This window comes from Protomyctophum bolini (genome assembly GCF_963924005.1).
Source record: "Protomyctophum bolini genome assembly, chromosome: 8".
NCBI classification, from domain to species: Eukaryota; Metazoa; Chordata; class Actinopteri; order Myctophiformes; family Myctophidae; genus Protomyctophum; species Protomyctophum bolini.
Genome location: NC_137869.1, coordinates 2,717,344 through 2,730,012, shown reverse-complemented (window position 1 = coordinate 2,730,012; position 12,669 = coordinate 2,717,344). Strand labels below are relative to the sequence as shown.

The 12,669-nt window shown below is 36.3% G+C and overlaps 1 protein-coding gene across 1 annotated transcript in view; it reads right to left on the bottom strand.

The window, feature by feature from the left end:
* The window catches only part of LOC308319541 (protein sel-1 homolog 3), a gene marked incomplete at both ends in the record, with an annotated part of 57,260 nt that extends 45,918 nt beyond the window's left edge, over nucleotides 1-11,342 (bottom strand). Inside the window, one exon of the mRNA XM_080769646.1 lies at nucleotides 11,227-11,342. Coding sequence (XP_080625772.1) covers nucleotides 11,227-11,342 — 116 coding nt within the window. The remainder of the gene's footprint in view (nucleotides 1-11,226) is intronic.
* Nucleotides 11,343-12,669: the final 1,327 nt, after the last annotated feature.

Sequence of the window (12,669 nt, the reverse complement as noted above, 5' to 3'; positions counted from 1 at the left end):
AACATTGTTTTAATGCAATCAGACAGGACTTTAATGTTGGTGAGTTTAACATTGTTTAATGCAATCAGACAGGACTTTAATGTTGGTGAGTTTAACATTGTTTTAATGCAATCAGACAGGACTTTAATGTTGGTGAGTTTAACATTGTTTAATGCAATCAGACAGGACTTTAATGTTGGTGAGTTTAACATTGTTTAATGCAATCAGACAGGACTTTAATGTTGGTGAGTTTAACATTGTTTAATGCAATCAGACAGGACTTTAATGTTGGTGAGTTTAACATTGTTTAATGCAATCAGACAGGACTTTAATGTTGGTGAGTTTAACATTGTTTAATGCAATCAGACAGGACTTTAATGTTGGTGAGTTTAACACTGTTTAATGCAATCAGACAGGACTTTAATGTTGGTGAGTTTAACATTGTTTAATGCAATCAGACAGGACTTTAATGTTGTTGAGTTTAACATTGTTTAATGGAATCAGACAGGACTTTAATGTTGGTGAGTTTAACATTGTTTAATGCAATCAGACGGGACTTTAATGTTGGTGAGTTTAACATTGTTTAATGCAATCAGACGGGACTTTAATGTTGGTGAGTTTAACATTGTTTAATGCAATCAGACAGGACTTTAATGCTGGTGAGTTTAACATTGTTTAATGCAATCAGACAGGACTTTAATGTTGGTGAGTTTAACATTGTTTAATGCAATCAGACAGGAATTTAATGTTGGTGAGTTTAACATTGTTTAATGCAATCAGACAGGACTTTAATGTTGGTGAGTTTAACATTGTTTAATGCAATCAGACAGGACTTTAATGTTGGTGAGTTTAACATTGTTTAATGCAATCAGACAGGACTTTAATGTTGGTGAGTTTAACATTGTTTTAATGCAATCAGACAGGACTTTAATGTTGGTGAGTTTAACATTGTTTAATGCAATCAGACAGGACTTTAATGTTGGTGAGTTTAACATTGTTTTAATGCAATCAGACAGGACTTTAATGTTGGTGAGTTTAACATTGTTTAATGCAATCAGACAGGACTTTAATGTTGGTGAGTTTAACATTGTTTAATGCAATCAGACAGGACTTTAATGTTGGTGAGTTTAACATTGTTTAATGCAATCAGACAGGACTTTAATGTTGGTGAGTTTAACATTGTTTAATGCAATCAGACAGGACTTTAATGTTGGTGAGTTTAACATTGTTTAATGCAATCAGACAGGACTTTAATGTTGGTGAGTTTAACACTGTTTAATGCAATCAGACGGGACTTTAATGTTGGCGAGTTTAACACTGTTTAATGCAATCAGACGGGACTTTAATGTTGGTGAGTTTAACATTGTTTAATGCAATCAGACGGGACTTTAATGTTGGTGAGTTTAACATTGTTTAATGCAACCAGACAGGACTTTAATGTTGGTGAGTTTAACATTGTTTAATGCAATCAGACAGGACTTTAATGTTGGTGAGTTTAACATTGTTTAATGCAATCAGACAGGACTTTAATGTTGGTGAGTTTAACATTGTTTAATGCAACCAGACAGGACTTTAATGTTGGTGAGTTTAACATTGTTTAATGGAATCAGACAGGACTTTAATGTTGGTGAGTTTAACATTGTTTAATGCAACCAGACAGGACTTTAATGTTGGTGAGTTTAACATTGTTTAATGCAATCAGACAGGACTTTAATGTTGGTGAGTTTAACATTGTTTAATGCAATCAGACAGGACTTTAATGTTGGTGAGTTTAACATTGTTTAATGCAATCAGACAGGACTTTAATGTTGGTGAGTTTAACATTGTTTAATGCAACCAGACAGGACTTTAATGTTGGTGAGTTTAACATTGTTTAATGGAATCAGACAGGACTTTAATGTTGGTGAGTTTAACATTGTTTAATGCAACCAGACAGGACTTTAATGTTGGTGAGTTTAACATTGTTTAATGCAATCAGACAGGACTTTAATGTTGGTGAGTTTAACATTGTTTTAATGCAATCAGACAGGACTTTAATGTTGGTGAGTTTAACATTGTTTTAATGCAATCAGACGGGACTTTAATGTTGGTGAGTTTAACATTGTTTAATGCAATCAGACGGGACTTTAATGTTGGTGAGTTTAACATTGTTTAATGCAATCAGACAGGACTTTAATGCTGGTGAGTTTAACATTGTTTAATGCAATCAGACAGGACTTTAATGTTGGTGAGTTTAACATTGTTTAATGCAATCAGACAGGACTTTAATGTTGGTGAGTTTAACATTGTTTAATGCAATCAGACAGGACTTTAATGTTGGTGAGTTTAACATTGTTTTAATGCAATCAGACAGGACTTTAATGTTGGTGAGTTTAACATTGTTTAATGCAATCAGACAGGACTTTAATGTTGGTGAGTTTAACATTGTTTTAATGCAATCAGACAGGACTTTAATGTTGGTGAGTTTAACATTGTTTAATGCAATTAGACAGGACTTTAATGTTGGTGAGTTTAACATTGTTTAATGCAATCAGACAGGACTTTAATGTTGGTGAGTTTAACATTGTTTAATGCAATCAGACAGGACTTTAATGTTGGTGAGTTTAACATTGTTTAATGCAATCAGACAGGACTTTAATGTTGGTGAGTTTAACATTGTTTAATGCAATCAGACAGGACTTTAATGTTGGTGAGTTTAACACTGTTTAATGCAATCAGACAGGACTTTAATGTTGGTGAGTTTAACACTGTTTAATGCAATCAGACAGGACTTTAATGTTGTTGAGTTTAACATTGTTTAATGGAATCAGACAGGACTTTAATGTTGGTGAGTTTAACATTGTTTAATGCAATCAGACAGGACTTTAATGTTGGTGAGTTTAACATTGTTTAATGCAATCAGACGGGACTTTAATGTTGGTGAGTTTAACATTGTTTAATGCAATCAGACAGGACTTTAATGCTGGTGAGTTTAACATTGTTTAATGCAATCAGACAGGACTTTAATGTTGGTGAGTTTAACATTGTTTAATGCAATCAGACAGGACTTTAATGTTGGTGAGTTTAACATTGTTTAATGCAATCAGACAGGACTTTAATGTTGGTGAGTTTAACATTGTTTAATGCAATCAGACAGGACTTTAATGTTGGTGAGTTTAACATTGTTTAATGCAATCAGACAGGACTTTAATGTTGGTGAGTTTAACATTGTTTTAATGCAATCAGACAGGACTTTAATGTTGGTGAGTTTAACATTGTTTAATGCAATCAGACAGGACTTTAATGTTGGTGAGTTTAACATTGTTTTAATGCAATCAGACAGGACTTTAATGTTGGTGAGTTTAACATTGTTTAATGCAATCAGACAGGACTTTAATGTTGGTGAGTTTAACATTGTTTAATGCAACCAGACAGGACTTTAATGTTGGTGAGTTTAACATTGTTTAATGCAATCAGACAGGACTTTAATGTTGGTGAGTTTAACATTGTTTAATGCAATCAGACAGGACTTTAATGTTGGTGAGTTTAACATTGTTTAATGCAATCAGACAGGACTTTAATGTTGGTGAGTTTAACACTGTTTTAATGCAATCAGACAGGACTTTAATGTTGGTGAGTTTAACACTGTTTTAATGCAATCAGACAGGACTTTAATGTTGGTGAGTTTAACATTGTTTTAATGCAATCAGCCAGGACTTTAATGTTGGCGAGTTTAACATTGTTTAATGCAATCAGACAGGACTTTAATGTTGGTGAGTTTAACATTGTTTTAATGCAATCAGACAGGACTTTAATGTTGGTGAGTTTAACATTGTTTAATGCAATCAGACAGGACTTTAATGTTGGTGAGTTTAACATTGTTTAATGCAATCAGCCAGGACTTTAATGTTGGCGAGTTTAACATTGTTTAATGCAATCAGACAGGACTTTAATGTTGGTGAGTTTAACATTGTTTAATGCAATCAGACAGGACTTTAATGTTGGTGAGTTTAACATTGTTTTAATGCAATCAGACAGGACTTTAATGTTGGTGAGTTTAACATTGTTTAATGCAATCAGACAGGACTTTAATGTTGGTGAGTTTAACATTGTTTAATGCAATCAGACAGGACTTTAATGTTGGTGAGTTTAACATTGTTTAATGCAATCAGACAGGACTTTAATGTTGGTGAGTTTAACATTGTTTAATGCAATCAGACAGGACTTTAATGTTGGTGAGTTTAACACTGTTTTAATGCAATCAGACAGGACTTTAATGTTGGTGAGTTTAACACTGTTTTAATGCAATCAGACAGGACTTTAATGTTGGTGAGTTTAACATTGTTTTAATGCAATCAGACAGGACTTTAATGTTGGTGAGTTTAACATTGTTTTAATGCAATCAGACAGGACTTTAATGTTGGTGAGTTTAACATTGTTTAATGCAATCAGACAGGACTTTAATGTTGGTGAGTTTAACATTGTTTTAATGCAATCAGACAGGACTTTAATGTTGGTGAGTTTAACATTGTTTAATGCAATCAGACAGGACTTTAATGTTGGTGAGTTTAACATTGTTTAATGCAATCAGACAGGACTTTAATGTTGGTGAGTTTAACATTGTTTTAATGCAATCAGACAGGACTTTAATGTTGGTGAGTTTAACATTGTTTAATGCAATCAGACAGGACTTTAATGTTGGTGAGTTTAACATTGTTTTAATGCAATCAGACAGGACTTTAATGTTGGTGAGTTTAACATTGTTTAATGCAATCAGACAGGACTTTAATGTTGGTGAGTTTAACATTGTTTTAATGCAATCAGACAGGACTTTAATGTTGGTGAGTTTAACATTGTTTAATGCAATCAGACGGGACTTTAATGTTGGTGAGTTTAACATTGTTTAATGCAATCAGACGGGACTTTAATGTTGGTGAGTTTAACATTGTTTAATGCAATCAGACAGGACTTTAATGTTGGTGAGTTTAACATTGTTTAATGCAATCAGACAGGACTTTAATGTTGGTGAGTTTAACATTGTTTAATGCAATCAGACAGGACTTTAATGTTGGTGAGTTTAACATTGTTTAAATGCAATCAGACAGGACTTTAATGTTAGTGAGTTTAACATTGTTTTAATGCAATCAGACAGGACTTTAATGTTAGTGAGTTTAACATTGTTTAATGCAATCAGACAGGACTTTAATGTTGGTGAGTTTAACATTGTTTAATGCAATCAGACAGGACTTTAATGTTGGTGAGTTTAACATTGTTTAATGCAATCAGACAGGACTTTAATGTTGGTGAGTTTAACATTGTTTAATGCAATCAGACAGGACTTTAATGTTGGTGAGTTTAACATTGTTTAATGCAATCAGACAGGACTTTAATGTTGGTGAGTTTAACACTGTTTAATGCAATCAGACAGGACTTTAATGTTGGTGAGTTTAACATTGTTTAATGCAATCAGACAGGACTTTAATGTTGGTGAGTTTAACATTGTTTAATGCAATCAGACAGGACTTTAATGTTGGTGAGTTTAACATTGTTTAATGCAATCAGACAGGACTTTAATGTTGGTGAGTTTAACATTGTTTAATGCAATCAGACAGGGCTTTAATGTTGGTGAGTTTAACATTGTTTAATGCAATCAGACAGGACTTTAATGTTGGTGAGTTTAACATTGTTTAATGCAACCAGACAGGACTTTAATGTTGGTGAGTTTAACATTGTTTAATGCAATCAGACAGGACTTTAATGTTGGTGAGTTTAACATTGTTTAATGCAATCAGCCAGGACTTTAATGTTGGCGAGTTTAACATTGTTTAATGCAATCAGACAGGACTTTAATGTTGGTGAGTTTAACATTGTTTAATGCAATCAGACAGGACTTTAATGTTGGTGAGTTTAACATTGTTTAATGCAATCAGACAGGACTTTAATGTTGGTGAGTTTAACATTGTTTAATGCAATCAGACAGGACTTTAATGTTGGTGAGTTTAACATTGTTTAATGCAATCAGACAGGACTTTAATGTTGGTGAGTTTAACATTGTTTAATGCAATCAGACAGGACTTTAATGTTGGTGAGTTTAACACTGTTTTAATGCAATCAGACAGGACTTTAATGTTGGTGAGTTTAACACTGTTTTAATGCAATCAGACAGGACTTTAATGTTGGTGAGTTTAACATTGTTTTAATGCAATCAGACAGGACTTTAATGTTGGTGAGTTTAACATTGTTTTAATGCAATCAGACAGGACTTTAATGTTGGTGAGTTTAACATTGTTTAATGCAATCAGACAGGACTTTAATGTTGGTGAGTTTAACATTGTTTAATGCAATCAGACAGGACTTTAATGTTGGTGAGTTTAACATTGTTTTAATGCAATCAGACAGGACTTTAATGTTGGTGAGTTTAACATTGTTTAATGCAATCAGACAGGACTTTAATGTTGGTGAGTTTAACATTGTTTAATGCAATCAGACAGGACTTTAATGTTGGTGAGTTTAACATTGTTTTAATGCAATCAGACAGGACTTTAATGTTGGTGAGTTTAACATTGTTTAATGCAATCAGACAGGACTTTAATGTTGGTGAGTTTAACATTGTTTTAATGCAATCAGACAGGACTTTAATGTTGGTGAGTTTAACATTGTTTAATGCAATCAGACAGGACTTTAATGTTGGTGAGTTTAACATTGTTTTAATGCAATCAGACAGGACTTTAATGTTGGTGAGTTTAACATTGTTTAATGCAATCAGACAGGACTTTAATGTTGGTGAGTTTAACATTGTTTAATGCAATCAGACGGGACTTTAATGTTGGTGAGTTTAACATTGTTTAATGCAATCAGACAGGACTTTAATGTTGGTGAGTTTAACATTGTTTAATGCAATCAGACAGGACTTTAATGTTGGTGAGTTTAACATTGTTTAATGCAATCAGACGGGACTTTAATGTTGGTGAGTTTAACATTGTTTAAATGCAATCAGACAGGACTTTAATGTTAGTGAGTTTAACATTGTTTTAATGCAATCAGACAGGACTTTAATGTTAGTGAGTTTAACATTGTTTAATGCAATCAGACAGGACTTTAATGTTGGTGAGTTTAACATTGTTTAATGCAATCAGACAGGACTTTAATGTTAGTGAGTTTAACATTGTTTAATGCAATCAGACAGGACTTTAATGTTGGTGAGTTTAACATTGTTTAATGCAATCAGACAGGACTTTAATGTTGGTGAGTTTAACATTGTTTAATGCAATCAGACAGGACTTTAATGTTGGTGAGTTTAACATTGTTTAATGCAATCAGACAGGACTTTAATGTTGTTGAGTTTAACATTGTTTAATGCAATCAGACAGGACTTTAATGTTGGTGAGTTTAACATTGTTTTAATGCAATCAGACAGGACTTTAATGTTGGTGAGTTTAACATTGTTTTAATGCAATCAGACAGGACTTTAATGTTGGTGAGTTTAACATTGTTTAATGCAATCAGACAGGACTTTAATGTTGGTGAGTTTAACATTGTTTAATGCAATCAGACAGGACTTTAATGTTGGTGAGTTTAACATTGTTTAATGCAATCAGACAGGACTTTAATGTTGGTGAGTTTAACATTGTTTAATGCAATCAGACAGGACTTTAATGTTGGTGAGTTTAACACTGTTTAATGCAATCAGACAGGACTTTAATGTTGGTGAGTTTAACATTGTTTAATGCAATCAGACAGGACTTTAATGTTGGTGAGTTTAACATTGTTTAATGCAATCAGACAGGACTTTAATGTTGGTGAGTTTAACACTGTTTAATGCAATCAGACAGGACTTTAATGTTGGTGAGTTTAACATTGTTTAATGCAATCAGACAGGACTTTAATGTTGGTGAGTTTAACACTGTTTAATGCAATCAGACAGGACTTTAATGTTGGTGAGTTTAACACTGTTTAATGCAATCAGACAGGACTTTAATGTTGGTGAGTTTAACATTGTTTAATGCAATCAGACAGGACTTTAATGTTGGTGAGTTTAACATTGTTTTATGCAATCAGACAGGACTTTAATGTTGGTGAGTTTAACACTGTTTAATGCAATCAGACAGGACTTTAATGTTGGTGAGTTTAACATTGTTTAATGCAATCAGACAGGACTTTAATGTTGGTGAGTTTAACATTGTTTAATGCAATCAGACAGGACTTTAATGTTGGTGAGTTTAACATTGTTTAATGCAATCAGACAGGACTTTAATGTTGGTGAGTTTAACATTGTTTAATGCAATCAGACAGGACTTTAATGTTGGTGAGTTTAACATTGTTTAATGCAATCAGACAGGACTTTAATGTTGGTGAGTTTAACATTGTTTAATGCAATCAGACAGGACTTTAATGTTGGTGAGTTTAACACTGTTTAATGCAATCAGACAGGACTTTAATGTTGGTGAGTTTAACATTGTTTAATGCAATCAGACAGGACTTTAATGTTGGTGAGTTTAACATTGTTTAATGCAATCAGACAGGACTTTAATGTTGGTGAGTTTAACATTGTTTAATGCAATCAGACAGGACTTTAATGTTGGTGAGTTTAACATTGTTTAATGCAATCAGACAGGGCTTTAATGTTGGTGAGTTTAACATTGTTTAATGCAATCAGACAGGACTTTAATGTTGGTGAGTTTAACATTGTTTAATGCAACCAGACAGGACTTTAATGTTGGTGAGTTTAACATTGTTTAATGCAATCAGACAGGGCTTTAATGTTGGTGAGTTTAACATTGTTTAATGCAATCAGACAGGACTTTAATGTTGGTGAGTTTAACATTGTTTAATGCAACCAGACAGGACTTTAATGTTGGTGAGTTTAACATTGTTTAATGCAATCAGACAGGGCTTTAATGTTGGTGAGTTTAACATGGTTTAATGCAATCAGACAGGACTTTAATGTTGGTGAGTTTAACATTGTTTAATGCAATCAGACGGGACTTTAATGTTGGTGAGTTTAACATTGTTTAATGCAATCAGACAGGACTTTAATGTTAGTGAGTTTAACATTGTTTAATGCAATCAGACAGGACTTTAATGTTGGTGAGTTTAACATTGTTTAATGCAATCAGACAGGACTTTAATGTTGGTGAGTTTAACATTGTTTAATGCAATCAGACAGGACTTTAATGTTGGTGAGTTTAACATTGTTTAATGCAATCAGACAGGACTTTAATGTTAGTGAGTTTAACATTGTTTAATGCAATCAGACAGGACTTTAATGTTGGTGAGTTTAACATTGTTTTAATGCAATCAGACAGGACTTTAATGTTGGTGAGTTTAACATTGTTTAATGCAATCAGACAGGACTTTAATGTTGGTGAGTTTAACATTGTTTAATGCAATCAGACAGGACTTTAATTTTGGTGAGTTTAACATTGTTTTAATGCAATCAGACAGGACTTTAATGTTGGTGAGTTTAACATTGTTTAATGCAATCAGACAGGACTTTAATGTTGGTGAGTTTAACATTGTTTCATGCAATCAGACAGGACTTTAATGTTGGTGAGTTTAACATTGTTTAATGCAATCAGACAGGACTTTAATGTTGTTGAGTTTAACATTGTTTAATGCAACCAGACAGGACTTTAATGTTGGTGAGTTTAACATTGTTTAATGCAACCAGACAGGACTTTAATGTTGGTGAGTTTAACATTGTTTAATGCAATCAGACAGGACTTTAATGTTGGTGAGTTTAACATTGTTTAATGCAATCAGACAGGACTTTAATGTTGGTGAGTTTAACATTGTTTAATGCAATCAGACGGGACTTTAATGTTGGTGAATTTAACATTTTTTAATGCAACCAGACAGGACTTTTATGTGTGGATGAATGGGCTGTCTTAAACCATTCTGACCGGGAACCCCTTTTGGTGTTAGCATCATGTTATGCTTTAGCTATTGAAAAATAGCAGATCTACAAGCTCATAGCGCGCCACCGAGTGGCGCGCTACGAGCTTGTAGGTCGCTTTTTTTTAATCTGATCTCAGGTCAGAATGGGTTAATCAGACCAGTGTGTGTCCAGTGGAAACCTCGTATGAATCTGATCTCAGGTCAGAATGGGTTAAGGCCAGAAAGTAGTTTTTTGCCACTCAGTGGGCGTTCCCGCATAACTTCCAGGTACGATGATGTCACGCGCATACCCTCTATTCTAAGTCTAGTCTAAGTAACTTGGAACTCGTCCAAAAAGCCCAAAAATAATAAGTGAAAGTAGGCCTTTTAGTATAGCTAATGCATGAGTAGTACTTACTTACTTTACATCACTGAGAGGGGCTCCAAGGAATGAAGGTTTGGGGAAGCAGTACTTAAAGAGTATTTAGGCATTTAGCTAAATCCAGAGTGACTTACAGTAAGCAAGAGAAAAAACATAGTAACACATCAAATAATAGTGCTACGTAGAAAGAGTCATCAAGACTCATACGAATATCTATATCATAGGTGACTGGGTCTGGTGACGGCCTCCAGGCGTTCTCTCTCTCACCTGGGTCTGGTGACGGCCTCCAGGCGTTCTCTCTCTCACCTGGGTCTGGTGACGGCCTCCAGGCGTTCTCTCTCTCACCTGGGTCTGGTGACGGCCTCCAGGCGTTCTCTCTCTCACCTGGGTCTGGTGACGGCCTCCAGGCGTTCTCTCTCTCACCTGGGTCTGGTGACGGCCTCCAGGCGTTCTCTCTCTCACCTGGGTCTGGTGACGGCCTCCAGGCGTTCTCTCTCTCACCTGGGTCTGGTGACGGCCTCCAGGCGTTCTCTCTCTCACCTGGGTCTGGTGACGGCCTCCAGGCGTTCTCTCTCTCACCTGGGTCTGGTGACGGCCTCCAGGCGTTCTCTCTCTCTCACCTGGGTCTGGTGACGGCCTCCAGGCGTTCTCTCTCTCACCTGGGTCTGGTGACGGCCTCCAGGCGTTCTCTCTCTCACCTGGGTCTGGTGACGGCCTCCAGGCGTTCTCTCTCTCACCTGGGTCTGGTGACGGCCTCCAGGCGTTCTCTCTCTCACCTGGGTCTGGTGACGGCCTCCAGGCGTTCTCTCTCTCACCTGGGTCTGGTGACGGCCTCCAGGCGTTCTCTCTCTCACCTGGGTCTGGTGACGGCCTCCAGGCGTTCTCTCTCTCACCTGGGTCTGGTGACGGCCTCCAGGCGTTCTCTCTCTCACCTGGGTCTGGTGACGGCCTCCAGGCGTTCTCTCTCTCACCTGGGTCTGGTGACGGCCTCCAGGCGTTCTCTCTCTCACCTGGGTCTGGTGACGGCCTCCAGGCGTTCTCTCTCCAGGTCTGCGTTGATGAAAGGCTGGAACGTCCTCACCACCCCGAAGCGCTCCCCGCTGCTCGCCAGCGGGAACGTCAGCATGTCCACCGTGGCTGTGTGTGTGTGTGTGTGTGTGTGTGTGTGTGTGTGTGTGTGTGTGTGTGTGTGTGTACACAAGACAAAAACACATGAACTCATTTAGACCCGAGTTAAAAACATTCACTTTGAAAGAATATATATTCAAAGATTTGCGCCACATTTTTACGATTTTTAAAAAAATAGCAGACCTACAAGCTCTTAGCTTACAAGCTGGTAGATCTACAAGCTGGTAGTGCGGCACCCGGTGCCGCGTTATGAGCTTGTAGATCTGCTATTTTTTTTCTTCCAATAGCTAAAGTAATGCTTAAAACACCAAAAGGGGTTCCTAATGGCCAGATGAGACAACATTCAAATGCACTCACTGTACTGAAGTTGTGTTTGAGAATACCAGTAAGACGCGCAAATGCGGGAAGCGAACACAGCTCGTACATATTTAAGTTAAGTTATTTTTAAGTTAAGTTTTTAACTCAGCCATAACCATATAAGGAGTCCCCAAAGCAGCTCCATATATGGGCACAAAAGCGTGACACACGGACAGACAGACAGACAGACATGATCTGCTAGGTCTCATTGCGAACGCAGTGAGCACTTACTATGAGACCTAGCAGATCATGTCTGTGTGTGTGTGTGTGTGTGTGTGTGTGTGTCTGTCTGTCTGTCTGTCTGTCTGTCTGTCTGTCTGTCCCGCTATCCAAATATGGACTCAGCTCCATATATGGGCACAAAAGGGGCCAGTGATTTGTTTGTTGTGGACCTGGCCCCTTTTGTGCCCATATATGGAGCTGAGTGACACTAATTCGTAATTTATTCTAATTGTTATTGCAATTTACGATCTGCGTTCGCTTCCCGCGTTCGTGCGTCTTACTCGTAGTAAGTGCTCACTGCTTCGCAATAAGAAAGGAAAAAAAGTCCCCATTATGGTGTACAAAATTATCAGTGTACGGGTTCGTTTTGTTCCATTTGTACACCTTTCACAGTAAAACCTGCAATACAGAATGTACTCATTTTGAATGAATAATGATGTGATCTTATTTTAACTCATCTGTATGGTAGGCTACAGTACGTTAATGCAATTCATTACACAGCTTGGTTGAATTAATGCTCGATTCTGATAGGCAATTAGGCATAGGCTATATATACACTTATATTCTTACATTCTGCTATTGTACATTGTTACAATTGGAGAATAATCAAGTGTCACCTTACTCACCTATATACACCATGCAGTTTAAAATAAAGAAACATTTTTGAAGGAAAGTTAAGAACGTCTTATTAATGCAATGAAGGAAAGGTTTGTTTTCTCTCATCGCCTCAACTCATGCTGGCTTGT